General features: G+C 35.7%; 1 protein-coding gene across 8 annotated transcripts in view; it reads left to right on the top strand.

The window, feature by feature from the left end:
- The window catches only part of THSD7A (thrombospondin type 1 domain containing 7A), a 308,047-nt gene that overhangs the window by 204,249 nt on the left and 84,711 nt on the right, over positions 1–19,087 (top strand). For all 8 annotated transcript variants that reach the window (XM_060685655.2, XM_060685658.2, XM_034401949.3 and 5 more), the window contains one exon: positions 12,247–12,438. In XM_060685655.2, the coding sequence (XP_060541638.1) occupies positions 12,247–12,438 (192 nt within the window). The remainder of the gene's footprint in view (positions 1–12,246; positions 12,439–19,087) is intronic.

Genomic DNA, 19,087 nt, shown 5'->3' on the forward strand with positions numbered 1-19,087 from the left:
GAAGACTGATACTAGACTTAAAGACGAAATTCAACCCAATTCCTATCCAACTCAGACACAAGCTGGCTATATACATTTTGTGAATCCATAAGATTCTCATAAACTCACCCATGAGCTATTATAATTTTGTACATTTGCCAATAAAATGTGTTATCTTTATTCAGGGAGTGATTCCGTTTGGAAGTAATAAAGTTATACAGGAACTTTCAATTTTCTCCAATTATCTATTAGTTAAGGGTTTGAAAATGAGGAACTACCCCATGTATAAGATATTACATTGTCATAGTGATTGTATTGAGGGGGTGTGATGGCTCAGTGGTTAAAGAAACAGAGCTTGTCTGATAGCCATGGTTCGAGGGCTGAGTTTCACATGGTGACGTGAGCTCCCATTGTGGTCCATCTAGCAGTTCAAAAGCATGCAGATGTGAGTAGATAAATAAGTACCACTTCATGGTTTTATATATATATATTATGTGTGCCTCCATATATAACCATGCTAGCCACCTGACCCTGGAAGTGCCTTTGCTGGCTCCCTTGGCTAAAAAATGGAGATGATCATTGCCCCCTAGAACTGGAAACAACTGTAAAGAGGGAAACCTTTACCTTTTCCCATTGTATTAAAAAGGGCAATTCTTCTTCTTGGTTCACTATCACCATCTTTTATTTATTTAGATATTCATTAGCTGATAAATGTTGTATTTGGTACCAAATATTTGATTTGTGTGGAACTGCTGAATACATATAGGCCTGAGTGTATCAAGACATTTATTAGCAGCAGATAGAGAACCATATCTTTTGACTGATTTCTGAGCTAGATTATTATAATGTATTGCATGTGGGAGTGTCTTTAAAAAACATTTAGAAAAATTCAAGTAACTAACATGTTATTTTTGATTGGGTCTGGCTAATATGACCATGTACTCTATAACAGGGGTGTCAAACTCATGTCGTCACAGTGGTGTCATGTGACATATCGGGACTTTTTTCCCTTTCGTTAAACCTGGCGTGGGCCTGACACATCTGGCCCATAGGTGGGGAGTTTGACAGCCCTGCTCTACAACAATGAAGCAGAGTTCCAAAAGCAGTTGTGTACCGCCATTCAGAGCTAGGGATGGAAGATCCCCAGCAGCAGCAGGGCCAAATAATAGCCACTCAGTCTTGGTAAGGTTTACTCTGAATTTTTTCTAGACATTTTTTCTAGACATTATTGAGAAATAAGTCTGAATGATAGGCTAATCTTGGTAAGTCAAATTATATGGTAATAATATATTTTTTTAATATTAGGGGCAAGAATAGATTGCTATAATTTTCTCATGCACACTCCATGTTCTAGTATACACAGAAATACTCACTGCAGTCAGAAACACAGTAAGAATTATAGGCAACATAATCTTCCACATTAGCACAATCAGCATTTATTCTCATCTCTAGTCTGATTTCATTATTGCCAACTCTTCTGATAGCTTGATCTGTCCTGCTCCAATGACTCAGATTGATTTTATTCCCAATTGAGTTTCTGCCTGTCTTCAAACTTACTTTATTTTCCCTTTTTGTTTTTACCAAAATGTCATTTGATTGACTCTAGTAATGGAAGTAGTTTATTGTTCTTGGTTATGATCAATACACTGGTGTTCACTGTTCCTTCTCCTTCTCAGGATAACCGTATTAACAAATGCACTTCAAAAATGTTTCAAATAGCTGCCAGATCACTCAGGGAAAGCCCACAGGTATAGGATGCAAAATGCTGTGATAGTTTTTAGCATATACAGGTTAGGTCAACAAGTATTGATTGCAGAACCATTGCTATTTATGCATATCAAGTTTGTAGGTGTTTATAAGAAGAGTCTCAACAGCATTTCCCCCAACAATTGCTATTTCCAATGATCTCAGATATTTCTCACTCAGCATGGCTTATATATCAGTATATATCATTATATTGTGGCGATTGAGTGATAAATGCAATATATAAAGTTAGAATATTTATACATACACATGAATAAAAATATTCAAGCTGTTTCTTAAAGGCTAGGAAAAATCTGCCCTTCTTTTGAAGAAGTCCAGAAATCAAAATCATGAATAGTAGCACCATCTTTATTGTAAAATAACAGAATTTTACAAATCTACTCTCTTCCTGACAGAGGCAGAAGATTCCACTTGGAGTTTTAGAAATGGTCTCCAATTCCCAGAGTACAGTACATCTCTTCCACTGATTACCTAGCTGTATTATTGTTGCAAAACTAGAAGCAAATGGATATACAAACAACCTGTTTACAACTATCTAGTGCAGCTTATAGAACAGTTGAGGCAAAATTTGTGAAATGAATGTCAGCCCTTTGAGATAGTCCAGATAAGAAAACAAAACTATGACTACTAGCACTACCTTTATTATAAACTTAGAGGAACAGAATTTTGCAAGTATGGAAGCACTTTTCCCCTTACTCATACTTTCCAAAGAACTTAGGAGGCTGCTTCCCATACCCTCATTCCTTCTGTGGACTAAAATATATCTTCACTGATTGTTGCCTTAGCTTCGGCTCTTCTCTTTTGTCTCCCAAGATTATTCACACATAGTCAGATAATGGCATTCTCTGTTTTCATATGGTCTAAACCAGTGGTTCCTTTTTTTTGGCCATGCCCCACCAAAGCATCTCTAAAATCCTGATGCCCCTGCCCCCGTGACATATAATTCTTATTATTCAAAAAGTAAACTCCTACTCACGTGGAGGAAGCCTAAAAGGCCATTAGCTTGGTTTAAACAAGGTTCCAATTGCCCCCATTAAAAATCAAGTTGCCCCCCTGTGGGGCGTGGGCCCCATGTTGGGAACCACTGGTCTAAACCAATATACAGGATTAAGTGTAAGAAAATTCACTGCAAATATTAAAAGTTGAGCAATGTTATTATGTCCTCAGAAAAATCATCCATATGAAATAGCTGTAGAATGAAGATGCCATGCATGATCTGATATATTAATGACATCAACAAAGTTCAGAAGATGAAATTGCTTAGCTTGTAATAGAAGGAAAGAACGAGTCGCAATTAATGAATGTACAATTGAAAGTTACGTGCAAAAATTAAAATGCTAAATCAGGTTTTACTGTCACTCAAATGTGTCCATGACTAAACAATTTCTTGTTATTAGGCCTAAGACTTGCTAAATAATTCATATTAACTAATTAATAAATTGTGTATCAATCTGGCTAGTAACATGCAAACCATAATCCTCTTCCATAGGGCTTCTAAATAAATAGTGGTCAGTTGATTATAAAAGGATGATTAAACCACATTGTAATTTAGATTGACTCTGCTTGCAATATTTTACAAAAAGGAAACAAATTACTGGTAGTACTTCTACCAGCCTAGACCCAAAATTTCCCAATGAAAACTTGGTGCTGAAACAGATCAAACTTTCAGGGTCTGAAAAATCTTGAATGCCTGAAAATTTAAATTTTGAATCATTTTCAAAATTGTTGTAACAACTGTTTCTTGCAAACACTTAGCCTTTGTGTATAGCTAGCAGATGGCATGGTATTTTGTAACTATAACAATGTTCTGTTTCTATTGGGAAATATTATTACATCCTTCTTGTTTATTTATGTCTGTTTCTCAGGATAATAATAAAGGACAAGATAATAATCCCTGTCTCAGAAAGCAGAGCCTGGGGTCATTCAATACGCCTGATTGCTGGGAGATTCATGACAGGATAAAAATGCCCATTGGTCACAATTAAGCTAGAACATTCTTAGCTGAAAGAACAAATAATGGATATCTGCTTAGGTAACTTTTATAAAGCTATTGGTTTATATTGGTTATCATGGCCACTTATATTACCTTCAGCATCAGCAAGAGATTGCTGGATTTGAAAAGGCTTTGTTATAAAAATGCATAAGAAGGAAGCAAAAGTATAACTATTACAATTAGTATATATGAAGCTATTGCTGGGGATAGGATGGGACTGAAACCCCCCCAGCTTTCATCAATATTTTTGTTTGAGCAAAGATTGTGGTTAGGTAGTGAAAAACCTGGCAATCTACACTATCTGATCAACTTTGATGCAAAAACTAAAATAAAGTCATACCGGGTTAGAGTTGAATGCAATATCATAGGAAATTCCCGAGCTTTAAGCAAGATGGGAAGCCTATACACACACACACACACACACACACACACACACACACCCAAGCAAAAAAAACAATAATAGGGCATTCTGCCAAGATAACTACTTGGATGTGTCAATGTAGTCAGTAGGAGTAGAAATTAACTCAGAAAAGATTCTACTGACTGATAACCAAAGGGAATAAAATAGGAGTTTGAGTGGGATTAACACCATAGAGTCACTAATGTTGGCATGGGTCATTAGAACAATCATCAGCCTTCTCTGGGCTGATGATGGATGTTTCCAGCAGTCCCTCCCTCTCTCCTAGATGTTGATGCTGCCCCTGTATTCCCTAGAGATCTGCATGCATGGTCAGGAATGGATTTTGGATGGTTAATATAATTCTTCTCAGAAAGCATTACCAGAACTGTTTCCTAAACTGTTCCTGAATGGAACCCAAATAGCTTATTACTTACAAGAATCTGGTAGTCCTTTTCTGATTAACAACAATATTAAAAATCATACTTTTGTGAGCTACCTTTTGGTTTTTGCTACCATAGAATAACATGGTTTTCATCCTATGGTGTCAGTAATTATTATTGTAAGATGGCAATTTTTTGAATGAGAAGTAGTATACAAATATTTTAAATAAGTAGCTGGAGAGGAATATTTATTCCATGTAGACTAGCTCTTATTAAATAGTGAATGGAAACTTTATCTTCCCAAGATTTTTATGTACCTTTCCAACTTTCTTATATGCAGCTGTCATAAGGAGAAAACAATCATCTTGCTTGCAGTAGAGAACTTTCTTCAATTTGTATAATTTGTGTTAGGAGTGGAATATCTTATCCTGCAGTGGCTACTAGTTATATTTCTCCCTCTCTGTTCCAGTTTCCTAGGCAGTAGTGCAATAGAACTCTTCTGATATATTTAGAGTTGTGAAGACTTATATATGCGAATTTATCCTGTTTCTAGATATAGGTTGAATAGTAGTAACATGGGATGCAGAGATGTATTTAAATCAAAATGTGGCTGTAAAAAAAGTATTTTCATAAATTTTATTTCTTCTATATTGAAAAGAGATCAAGACCTGCTCCAGAGGTGTTTCTCTGTTGCCTTCTTCTGGGATAGGTATTTTTTGAGTTCACAGTCTAGTCAATAGTCTTGGAAGTGTCAAGTGCTTTATTATCTAAGTGCTAACCGGAGTGAATTGTCAATTATGATGCTTATTTGGAGGCATTCATAGAATAGACACAAAGGTTTGGTCCCCAGATTTTTTCCCAAACTTATCCAATACTAATATAAGTAAACAAATTTGACTGATTTTAACACAGATTTAATTATTAGATTTAAAGACCTAGAGTGGAATTTTTCCAATTTGAGCAACTTCTAGAATGATGTATGATCTTGAACTCCCAAAAAGTTGGCTAACGTAGATCCAGAAAATTTCTTTTCAGAACTCATTGCAAGGCATCAAACAAAGCAGTTAAATGTTTGTTATAATTGAAATCACTGCAAATGTTACTTAACTTTTTGAAAGGAAATTACTTGAGAATATTAACTATCAATTAATTAAGATTGTTAAGTAAGACAGATGCTGCTTAGCAACTTATTAAGAGGCATGAATAGGAATCACGAATTCATTAAATTTATAGCGATGGCAGGCATAAACCTGGTATGTTTGCTTCAAAAGAAATATCATTAAATAACAACTCCACATATCCCTTAAGAGAAATTTTGGGCTGTTTCACCATTATATTTTTTGGCAGATATTTTAAGAAAGAGAGAAATCTCTCTCTCTCTCTCTCTCTCTCTCTCTCTCTCTCTCTCTCTCTGTGTGTGTGTGTGAATATTTAACCAGGTTTTTAGAAGGAGAATGTTTCTTGTAGCTCCAAGAAGCTTTGTTCAATGTCTCAATGGATTTTCTTTAGAAAGAAAAGCAATACAAGAAAGTTTGGGTGGAAATGGAAAGATTATTAATGGAAAACAACATAATCTGGAAAAATTGTAGAATTCTGATAATAATAGAATACTTTATTCTTTATTGACCAGGCAATTATATAACACAACATTGTGTATAAACTATTTACTGAGAAGAAATGTATTCCATTTGTTTTATAAATTCATTCCTTTTCTCATAATGTACTAAATTTAGAATATTCTGAATTGCCATACTTTTTTCCTGTAATATGTTTTGATATACACTTAATAAAATATTCAACAGGAAAATGATTATGGCATTATATTTCCATTTCCAAATATTTCTGTAACCCAGAGGTACTGATTTTTTAGGTTAAGAAGGAACAATTTCCATCTCTGCTTGTATATGAAATAGACAACATGGTCTATGAGTCTTGCAATATTCTTACTTCCACCCAAAATCAAAATTTCAACAGATTAATAAGTACACTAATTATTATTATTAGACTGCAGTTCCCAGTTCCTTGTATCATGATTATTAAGTTAGCTGATTTCACCAACAATAGAGGTTCATGTTATAGTTTTAAAAATTATTTATTGTTCCACGTTAACGAGATGCAAATAGGCCAGTAATGTCATGGAAATTGGCATTATGTTTTATATGGAGCTGCAGAAACCTTGGCAGTTATGACCTTCAACTTAAAGGGTCTTCTGAGGGCTGACATACTTGGAGCTTGCTGCTCTCCATCAATCATTTACTGTTGCTACTTTGGCCCCAGAGTATACCCTGAAAATATTTGTAAATTAAAGTTAGCTGAGCTTGTTTATTTTTTTGGAACAACAGAAAATGATAAACTAGTTTATTTTTCCAATGATGCTTTTGTACTCTACAAGATGCATCAGTCACCCAAATCTTAGGATAAGTGATTTTAGGTGGAAATTCAATTTAACTTTATTTCTAGAAGTTTTAGCCATTAATGGAAAAAGTTTATTCACATGTTTGTTTTGATATATTTAATCTTCCTCAAATTTCATTGGGATGTCTTTACATCATAGTTTTATTTACTATTCATAAATTAATATGTTGTATATCTATGTTCATGTTTAAAAATATTCTTAAATTTCACCACAGTACTTTTGATTCCTTTAACAATAGAATACTATCCTATTAAATCATATGCAAATACATCTTCATTGAACAATGCAAATAAAATTAAAGAAAGGAAGAACATTTTAAAAATAGTCTGAAACAGTTGTTTCTATTATTATTAGGTTTCTACTTAGCATTATCTGAAAAAAGATTGTTCAACCAACATCATCTTATAGTAGTTCATAACAGCTATATTAGGGCTGATAGGAAGGGCTTGCAAAAATCTAGATGACCATAAGATAGCAGCAAATAGTCCTCTGCTATTTAATATGGCAGTAATCCATGTTTGTAGTCCAGATCTAGTATAAAGTGACCAGATTTTAACATTGGTAAAGAGGGACACCATTGTGGGCGTGGCTTATTTTGTGGGCGTGGCTTGGAGGTCATGTGACTGGGTGGGCGTGGCTAGCTGGTCATGTGACCGGGTGGCCATGGCTATGTGTATAGGGACTACTCAGAGGGCTGAAAAAAGTCATTTCTGACAGGTCCTCGTACTTTTGACTGGTCCTCACACTTATGACCATCCTCACATTTATGCCCGTGCAGCATTCTTAACAACCATGTCACTCATTTCACAACTGCTTCTCTTCACCATGGTGACAAGATAGGGCAAAAATGTAAAATGTGAGGACAGTCGTAAATTCGAGGACTGGTCAAAAGTGCGAGGACCAGTCAAAAATAACTTTTTCAGCCCTCTGAGTAATCCATATGCATAAAAGGATACAGCAATAGAGAGGGATGAAGGAAGGGAAGGGAAATTAGAGTAGGAGTGAGGGTAAGAGAGGGAGGAAGAGATGAGAAGGAGAAAGGAAGAGGAAGTAGAGAGAAGAAGAGGGTGGGGGGAAGAGAAAGTAAGAAGGAAAGAAAAGAGAGAGGTGGTAGGTTTGAGGAGAAAGATTGCTGTACAATAAAAAAGATTAAAGGGAAGAAAGCCAACCCCAAACAAATATAAAGATATTAAGATAAAGAATGAATTGTTAAACTTTAAAGAATAAAAGAGAACAAATATGAATAAATAGCAATAATTAGAAACACACATACAAACATAGTGTATTTTCTTTGAACAGAATATTTGGCTGGTTCACAAATTTAAACAGTGTTTAGTCATTTCAATTTAATTTACAATTTCTATATTTCCTTTTTGCCATATTTATTTCTCATCTATTTTTTTAAAAAAACAGTATTAGCCTTCATCCTCATCTCTAATCTTAATCAAATTCAATTTTTCCCTTCTATTCTATATTATACCCCTTCCCATTGTCATCTATTTTTATATCCATCCTCACATTGGTCAATTATGTAATTATGTAATACAATTGTTTAATACAAATTCAACATTTTAATATAAATCAATTAGTTATATAACTATCTTTTTTGTATATTAATCAATATGAACATGAATATTCCAATTATTTCCATGCAATCCAATTTCTTACAAATCAATTAATTATATTTACCAATAATAATAAACCAAATAATTTCCCCCATATATTCCTCCAAACCACAATTTAACCATTTCTGCTTTCAACACAATATACAATTAATAGTATCTCAATTATTACAATTCCCTAGTTAAATAGAGCTTTTTTTCTTTTGTGTTTTAAAATCTTGAACTCTCCTCTTTTGCCCTAAATTTCCCATTGTTTGCACCTACCTTTTTTGGTGAGGAAAAAGAAAAGAAATCTGCTGCCTAATTTTCCAACATTGCACCAAACAAGCCAACAGTTTCACTTTCAGCTTCGTTTTGAGCTTGGTTTGCACAAGGAGAAAAAAAAATCTGCTCGAGCAATTTAGCAAGCAGCAAGAGCCCTGCGCAAAACAGCTGAGAGCAAATCAGCTGAGAGTGGGGAAGCCGAGCTAATCAACGTGCTAATTAACCTACACGGAAGCTGTAAGGGGCTGTTTTTTCTATTTTTGCAGGCATTGGTCTACTCATTTGTTTTCTTTTAACACAGAACAGCTGTAGGGCGGCCCTTTGAAGCCCCGCGGCAAGAGTTTAAACAGTTTTTTTTCCTCTAGCCATCAGCTGGGACTCAGGAGGCAGCGGGGACTCAGGAGGCAGAATGAAAAATCGGGACTTTTTAAAAACACCGCTGGACATAGGACAAATTATTAAAAAATCAGGACTGTCCCGCCAAAAGCGGGACGTCTGGTCACCTTAATCTAGTAGCACTGCCATAGAATAAAATGTATAATAGTGTCATATTGCTAGGTATTCAGATCTGGGTTGCCAAAATGTAGAAGACAACTTCAGATAACAATGAAATGCTGTTCCAGTAGGCCATCTTTCAATTAGACACCCTTTCCAACTAGAACTGACATCATTATGGTTCTGTCATTGCAGTTATGACTAGAGATGACATATTGTGTCATCTCCAGTTGGAAAGGGAACATCTGTTTACCTCAGGTTTTCAATAAGATGTATTTATTACTGCTCAAATTATTTTAGCCTTTTCAGACTGGTTTCATTCTTCCCACCAGTTTTCTTAGTCTAATTTTAGAATAGCATTATGCTATTTAATCTCCAAGTAGTTGTTCTTTCACTCAAATTAATAAACAGCAAATTCCATGTTCATAGATGAAGACTGAGTGACAGTGGATAGCTACCCACACTTATTTTTAAATAAGAACGATAGGGAGAAGATTTAGTATGATATTTTGATTTCAAAACATAAATTTAAAATAAAAGTAAACTCATGAGAACATATTTCGTTTTTATGTACATGCAGAGTCATCTGTTCGTTTTTACCATATTATAAAACCTAGCTATACTACCCACCACAGCTATTATCTACTGGGATTTCTACCATTTCATGTGATTGCTATAGTGGGATTATTTTGGCAGATATGCTTGATTCTTCCTAGTCAGATGTGACATTATAAGATGAAATACCCACAAAGGTCAATTTGTTCATATTGTTTATGAAATATTAGGGAAAAAATCTACCTCAGTAGTACAAACTCCCAATGATCTTAAGTAAGTGTTATAAAGGATGCCTCATTCCATTTTATTACTTGTAATCAGATAATACCTACCGTGGAATGCTCTAGATCTGAACATATTTCCATAATATGCAGTGAGTGACAATATTATCCTGTTTTCACATAAAATCAATTTTTAAAGAGTCTGCCACCAGATGTAGATGCAGTTTGATTGTTTGCTATGTGACAATCAAACTTCTATCTAATTAAAGATTTTGAAGATTTTAGGAGTACTGGCATTATTTGCCCACAGGATTTCACATATTTCTATGTTTATATATGTATCAAGAGAGAGATAGAGGTGTCCCTGCCAGCTGCTAAAATGTCATTATACATCAGCGCGATCAAGAAAGGAAGCATCTCTTCTCTTTCAGCTGCCAACATATTTGTTCAGAACGTTTTACTTTTTCTAAAATGTAAGGCCAGCAGTTTGGTATAAAGAAAAAACTATAATGTATTTTCTTCTTCCAGTTCCCCGAGCAGCTCTGACAATAAGCAATTATTTATCAGTATTGACTCCTATCTTGAATGTGATATTGGAATATTGTATTTCTTTTTTTAAATGTTATTGTAGCATAGCATATTATGTGTCATATTGAACATCTTGAGCTCAATTCTATTAGCTATTATGATGAAATAATTGATCAGATGAAATAACTTCATAATTGCAGTATAATGATCTGGGGTGAGTTAACTCTGGCTCAGAGTTAATGACTTTGCAATTTCTTGGTTGAACTCCCAAAATTCCATCAAGGAATCTATATGTAATGTAATTGAGCTTTTCATCCATGTATAGTGGACCCTTACCCAAACTGCTTCCTTCCACATACATTGGACTAAAAGTTCCATCGTATTATTTACTTATTTATTTAATTTGTTTGCTGCTTCTATCACTCTGTAATGCAATTCTGGTGGCATATAATTAAAACCATAAATATTAAAATATTGAGACATTAATTACAATAATACAAACTAAAAATAAAAAACTGAAGGCAAGGACATTAGTCCACCAGCAATCTTCAACATAGAGCACCTCTGCCAGGATGCCTATAATGCTATGGCCATATTGTCCAGAATACAATGAATGTTATTCTTTTTATTATTCTTTTATTTATTGTAGCCTGCCTTTATTATTTTTACAAATAAGGCGGTGAACACATCCAATACTGCATGACTTCCTCCTCCTATTTTCCAGACAACAACCCTGTGAAATGAATTGGGCTGAAAGAAAGTGACTGGCCCAAAGTCCCCCAGATGGCTTTGCTGGCTAAGGAGGGAGTTACTTTCTAACCTTCTAACTGTCCTGCTTTCCATTCTGGCACTTTAGCCACTAGATCGAATGGTTCTATCTGGAGGGTTATAAATTAGTAAAATTCGGGGGTTTTATTTATTTTTAATGAATTTAAATTCATTAATGCTCTCTAAATAGGATACACAAGCAAGAACCACAGCCCCTGAAACAAAAATAGTAACAAAAAACATAAAATAACAGAAATGCAATATATAAATTGCATCAATTATAATTAATATAATATTCCAGGCACTGAGGGCCCTGCAACAGCCAGCTGATATGGAATAATCAAGTTTTTAATGAACTTCCAGAAGACCAGGAGACTGGAAGCTACCCTTGCCATATAACTTGATTTAGAGTAAATCTGTTTAGGTTTGTTCTGCAAGATAATTAAGCTACGTAATGAATTTGCAACATCTTTCCCACAAAGATAGTTGTTACAGTATTTAAATAATATTTGTCCCTTTCTTATCTAAATTAAGATATATATATACACATATATATATATGTGTATACACACACACACACATATATATATATATTTGCTACCTAAAGTATAAATATGAACTTTCTCCCATTCATCATTCAGCTCCATTTTGAATGCATGAGTGAATATGGATTTTGCAGCAATTTCTTAAGCGCTCAGCCATGGAAAAAAATACACTCACTTGGATAACTAATCATTTTTTTTTTTTTTTTTTTTTACAAAGCAACCAAATCTAATTTATTTATATGCCCATCTGGGTTAAGAATGTTCAACTGAAGTTAAATTAGCTCTGATAGACTGCTACTGGCCTTTTCTTTCCCAGGAGAAGAAGTTGATAGACAGCTCTGCAGAGATGCTATCTATCCCGTCCCCATTGTCTGTGAAATTCCATGCCCCAAGGACTGTGTTCTCAGCACATGGTCTGGATGGTCGTCCTGCTCTCACACCTGCTCAGGGAAAACCACAGAAGGGAAACAGGTGCGCACCCGCTCCATCCTGGCATATGCAGGTGAAGGTAAGACCATCTATTAGCATTTTGCAACACACAAACATAAGCATGTAATATTTTCTTAGGATTCATGACAAAAAATGAATAAGGAAAAGTTATTTCTCTCTCTCTCTCTCTCTCTCTCTCTCTCTCTCTCTCTCTTTCTCCATCTCTCTCTCTCTTTCTCTCTCTCTCTCTCTTGTAATATTTTAGTATGACTAGTAAAAGTGTTGGCAAGTAGAGTATACACTATTTTCACTGCGATTTGCCATGTATTAATGAGTTCTGAAATACCTGCAATGGTATATAGGAATGGCCTTGGGAGACTGTGCAAAGAGACACTGCAAAGGGAATGATCAAATAAGAGACAGCATAGCCTGCAGCTGGATATTGGATGGGGCAAGACACTCAAAAGAGGCCATTCTTAGCTGTAAAGGAAAGGGAGGAGGGGGGGAGAGAAATGTACTTTCAGACTTGTAAGATTCTGTCAATGTAGCTTTACTATAAAGTAGAATTAGCTCATATGGTTATGTTTCTTACTTGATTGGCCCCAAAAGACTGACAGTACCAGATGATGCTTTTAACAGTTAAGGCTAAATATCTCATCTTATATTCTCTTGTCTTACTTTCAAATTACTTACTTTCCCTTCTTTCATTTTGTTTCTCACATTTAGCTTCAGATGGCATGTGCCTATTTTATATTTTCTCCATTCCTACCCCAAGAAATTTTTTAGTGTAAACTTATTAGGATTTAAATAGTGGTATAGATTTTTTTTTGTTCAGTAGCCATTTTAATATTAAAAGAAAAATGTATACTTTGCTTTTTCAGCATTGCAAATGTTTTAAAGGAATTGTTCTTAATTTGCTAATATTATTATAATGTTCCTAGTGCATGATTTCATTTAGCTTTAATACTACAAAGGAACATTTAATTCTTTGAAGCTGGAGTGCAAAATATGTATATTTCACTGAGTTTATGGCCATTCTCAAATAATTTACATTTCAAAATGGAAGAAAATCACTTAATTCGTGTTCTGTTTCAACTAGGAATATAAAAGAAATCTGCCACAGATTTCAGTGGAAAAGGAATAGTGTAGTTTGGAAAAACAATCCCCGAATCTCCAGAAAGCTCTGTGTTGATTAGCACCAATGAACTGAATCAATTAGCATCCAATATACCTTTGACAAAGTTGTATTAATACGAGTTATTTTCAAGAAGGTATTATACAAAAGTGTTTAAAAGAATAATCTTTGAAAAGTATAACCTTATAGAATAAAGAAGATAACTTTAACAGAGATGTGCAGAAACTATTGCCTATACAAAAAGGGCTAAAGCATTTTTAAGTCCAGAACTGTAACATTAGCAGCTGAGACGGATACCTCCCTATAAATTGAACTGTAAGAAGGAGGAACTGCTAATAATACAATCAGATTCTTTTATTATAGCTAATCTCAGTAAAAGTAGTTTTAGACTTCCTGTAGAATTGAATTCTTAATACCTCCGGAGCTAAAATGTTTACATAGTTTCTACTGTTTGCATGTTAATGACCGTTTTATCATTACAGAATTTCATATTTATGTGTGTGTGTGTGTATAGGTCTTTGGTTTTTCAGGTTTTCTCCCGCGTAAAATTGGAAGTGTCTTGCCGACGTTTTGATGAAGTCTCATTCATCATCTTCAGGCTGGTGTTTTCGGCTTCATGCTTCTAGGAGCAATGTATGATCGCAGCTGTTTCTTCCTATTAACTGCCAGTGGGGGTGTGAACTGATTGGGTGGGAGCTTGGCTGTGTTCTGATTGGGTGGAGGTGTGTTCTGATTGGATAGGGGCTTGGTTGTGCTCGGGTTAGTCTGAGTTCCAGGGGGATTTGAGCTGGTGAGCTGCGTTGCTGTTGTTTGGCTTCGGGTTCATGGTCGTGCCACATCTTCATGGTGGGTATCAGTTTGCTTCATATATGGATTGGAGAGGTTTAAAGTGGCTAATGATGCAGCTGTGGTCTGGCTTCTGGTTTGTGGTCATGCCTCATCATTGGTGTGGGTTTGAGTTTCCTTTTTGCATGGATGTGTGGTGGTGACATCCTGTGTGGTTTTCGTGAGTTTGGGTCTGGTGTCATTCTTTGTGTTAGGGACTTGTTTGTCAATAAGAGCAGGTTTCCAAATGGCTGGTAGGCGGGAGGTATCATCTTGTTTATTCATGCTGTGTGGGCGTTTTTCTATCTCGATGGCTTCTCTGATTATTCTGTTCTTAAAGTGTTTAGTTTTGGCAATGGTTCTGGTCTTTTTAAAGTCAATTTCATGTCCTGTGGCTTTAAGGTGTTGGACCAGGGAAGAAGTTGGTTCCTCTTTTCTGACTGAGTTCTTGTGTTCTTCAATGCATGTACTTATTCTTCTGTTGGTTTGTCCGATGTATGTGGTGGGGCAGGCGGTGTATGGGATTTCATATACTCCTTGATTTTCTAACTCAATTTTGTTTTGGGGTTTCTTAGGATGGTGGATATTTTTCGGTTTGTGCAGAATGCTGTCTTGATGTTGTGTTTGTGGAGGATCTTGCTGATTCTGTCTGATTATTCTGTTCTTAAAGTGTTTAGTTTTGGCAATGGTTCTGGTCTTTTTAAAGTCAATTTCATGTCCTGTTGTTTTAAGGTGCTGGAAAAGGGAGAAAGTTTTTTCTTCTTTTCTGATTGCGTTCTTGTGTTCTCCAATGCGTGCATTTATTCTCCTATTAGTTTGTCCAATGTATGTGGCTGGGCAGATTTTGCATGGTATTTCATAGACTTCTTGGTTTTCTAGCTGGATCTTGTTTTTGGGGTTTCTTAAGATGTTTGCTATTTTTTGGTCAGTACAGAAGGCCGTCTTTATATTGTGTTTGTGGAGAATTTTGCTGATTTTATCTGTGGTGCCTTTGATGTAAGGGAGGAGGGCGATGCCGTTGTCCTATTCTGTGTCTCGGTTCTTGGGGGGGGGGTGTCTCCCTTTGGATTAGGCAGTGGTGGGATTGAAATTTTTTTACTGCCGGTTCTGTGGTGTGGCTTGGTGGGTGTGGCATGGCTTGGTGTGGCAGTGGAAGGATACTGCAAAATCCCCATTTCCTTCCTATCAGCTGGGACTCGGGAGGCAAAGAATAGATGTGGGCAGGACCAGTCAGAGGTGGTATTTACCGGTTCTCCGAACTACTCAAAATTTCCGCTACCAGTTCTCCAGAACTGGTCAGAACCTGCTAAATATCACCTCTGGAATGAGAAACAGAAAATGTTTTGATTTAAACTGTTTAAAATATATACATTAGTGATTGAGATGGGGGGGGAATGGTTGGCTCTTGGAAGCAGTACTAGTTTCTGGTCAAAATGTTACTAAAAATTCAGAAGCTTTCTCTTAGAAGAAATATGTTTGAAGCAATATAGGGATTGCTTGTTCTTATCAGCTATTGTTTTGGGAAGTTATATTTTCCCCTGTAATCCATATGTCCATTTCTGTTGTTGTCTCTCTCTCCCTCCCTCCCTCCCGCCCTCCCTCCCTCTCTCTCTCTCTCTCTCTCTCTCTCTCTCTCTCTCTCTCTCTCTCTCTCTCTGTGTGTGTGTGTGTGTGTGTGTGTGTGTGTGTGTGTGTGTGTGTGAGGGGGGAGAGAGGGAGAGCAAAGAAATAGATGTGAGAAGCTATATGTATTTTCAACTTTCTCTTTCCCCAAAAACTATGGGACAAATCTGTTAAGAGTCCAAAGGGAGGAATAGATCTACTTTTATAATTCAAAACATCTGTTACTCTCTCCACCTCTAAGCCCTTGGCATATGGCAGCCTATAAATACATTTTTAAAAGCTTTTTCAACAGGAAGGTGGAGGCTTTTCCAAGCATAGGTACTCCAGTTCTATGATTTATGAGTCACAAATGAGCCTCAAATTGTTTCATGCTTAATTTTTCATGATGCTAAAGGCTTGAGAGCCATGTAAAGAAGTAATATTGAGCCTTAAGCTCTTAGCTTCTCTAAGGCAATAGATATTAACTATATTCCTTTGTTCACACCCAGTGTGGAACATTTTAGATATCTAATGTACTGCTAAAACTGCAACAATGGCTGAGAGCTGATGAAACCATATTTAGGCAAGCACCATTATTGAAATATATTCAGATAATGGGGAAAGACAAGAAATAATAGGTTTTCGGATTTGGCAAAAATTATCCCAGAATCTGGAAGATGATTAGGATACTGTCAATGCAGATCACTTATCTCTATATGAAATGAAACTCATTTTAGTCTGTAGCAAATTTAAGAAGCTTCTTTTACATAGTAACACAGGGAATATCTGCATATATAATATTATCCTCCCTGCAAGATTAGAAATGTTACTGTATTTTGGCAATTCTCAGGGTGGACATTTTTGATGACAAAGCAATTTAATCATATGGCATTCCTTCTACCTTCCTGAATATCATAATTAAATTATGAAAGTAAGTCTGGCTTTTTCATAAGTGTCATAATCAAGCTAATTATTTCCAGATGAGAGAACAAAAGTTGGTGCCTGATAATCTAAATAATCAGTAAACAGTGTAATCTTTCCCCAGTATGCACATCACTGTTATTTACAATGTTTGTTGAAGCACACTGGAAACCAATTTATGGCATATGTAAGTCAAACTCAAGGGAGACTAGTAGATAGTATTTCCTGCAAACTCTTATATTCAAATCAATAGAAGAACTGGTGTCAAAATAGCAAAGGAATATAATAATAAGTAGAAAAAGAAAGTCTGTAGCTTAATTAATTGTAGAGCATGGCTTCTGATGGCCATTCTGATGGCTATTTGCCATAGCTAAATAATTATCAATCTTCTTTCTGAATCATGTGATAACATGACTTTTGGTCATCTCTTTCTTATATAGGAAGGATAATGCAGGCATCTTTAACTTGATGCCTTACAAATGTGATGATAATTCTGGTTAAGAATTAAGAAAAGATAAGATAGGGAAAGAAATAAAATTACTAATCTTACCTCTTTCTCTGATGAGGTTAGTGTATTCATGCACACATATCTCAATATCCTCCCTTAGTTGCTTTTTAAAATTAGAAAATAAATAATTAATCCCTGATGTATTTAAAACTTTTACTTTCTAGCACTAGTATACTATTACTGGGAATTTGAAGTATAGGTGAACAGAAACAGATCAGGTCATGTTTAGTGTTATGTATCTCATTTAAAAAAGCCATGTGTGTGTGTGTGTGTAATCTCAGTTTTACTTTACTACATGTTTACAGACTGCCTGTTTTATAAATTTATGTTTCTTTATTTTCATATTTATGTCCGATTGGATTATACATATCTGAAGTATTACAACTCAACTAATTTTTGCCTGAAAGCATTTAGTTGATTAATTCCTCTAATGAATCTATTTACGCTTTGATAGGATAGTATCTCCATAGTTCCACTTAATATTCTGTACTGATGTATGGTAATGCTCATTCAGTTACTAATGAGTGTTAATGATCATTAAACTTTAATTAACAGAATATAGAATTAACTGGGGTTTCATGTATGTAACATTGAAAAAATTGTTCAGTCACTATTGATAGACAGTGTAAGAAATTTCTGTCTCACATAGACCCAGTGATTTGCGCAGTAATATTGCTTGTAACACAAAACATAGTTCTAAATAATCTAACCTGGCAATAAATCGATTTGAGAACCATGAAATGGTTATGCATAGGATTTTATTTTTGTAACTTCATCACTGCATACATTCAGGCAGGGGGGAAATCTAAAAATTTTCGCTACCAGTTCTATGGCCGTGGCTTAATTAGTGGGCAGGGCTTAGTGGTCAGGTGACTGGGTGGGTATGGCTTGTTGGTCAGGTGGGTGTGGCCAAGTTGACTTCACTTTTTTGCTCTTTTTTAATCTACAAAACACAACACAACACAACTGGCTCACCCACAATGTAAAAGCAGCTGTGCTAGACCCAAAATGGCCCCTGCAACAAGCAGGAACCTCACACAGGTACAAAAAGCCCAAAAAACCAACTTTCACACTTTACACACACACACCACAAGACAACACAACTGGCTCACCCACAATATAAAAGCAGCTGTGCTAGACCAAAATGGCCCCTGCAACAAGCAGGAACCTCACACAGGCACAAAAAGCCCAAAAAACCAACTTTCACACTTTACACACACACAACACAACGCAACACAACTGGCTCACCCACGATATAAAAGTAGCTGTGCTAGACCCAAAATGGCCCCTGCAACAAGCAGGAACCTCACACAGCCACAAAAAGTCCAAAAAACCAACTTTCACACTTTACACACACAAAATTCCACACTGTAGTGAAACACTACAGAAACATACAAAATCTCACAAAGCTGCACAAATATTATTTTATTTTATTTTATTTTATTTTTATTTTTATATAAAAGCAGCTAAATTTAAAACTTCCTAAACTTTAAATGGCTAGGTCTAAAAAAAGAACAACTAAAAAAACCCCCAATTAACTATTTTTTTAAAGGGGAAAAAAACTTACAGGCAGGCAGGCAGCAGGCAGAAAGAGCTGCTCACCGATGAGCTTGATTGCAGGCAGGGAGATTCAGTTGCTTGCTGATGCAATCGATTGCAGGGATTACAGCAAGCGAAGCAAGGCAGGCGTGCGAAGGTAAGCAAGCTGGAGGCTGCGGGGGGAAGGGATTTTTGCTA

The sequence above is a fragment of the Pantherophis guttatus genome, chromosome 4 (genome assembly GCF_059756535.1).
Source record: "Pantherophis guttatus breed Tessera chromosome 4, ASM5975653v1, whole genome shotgun sequence".
NCBI classification, from domain to species: Eukaryota; Metazoa; Chordata; class Lepidosauria; order Squamata; family Colubridae; genus Pantherophis; species Pantherophis guttatus.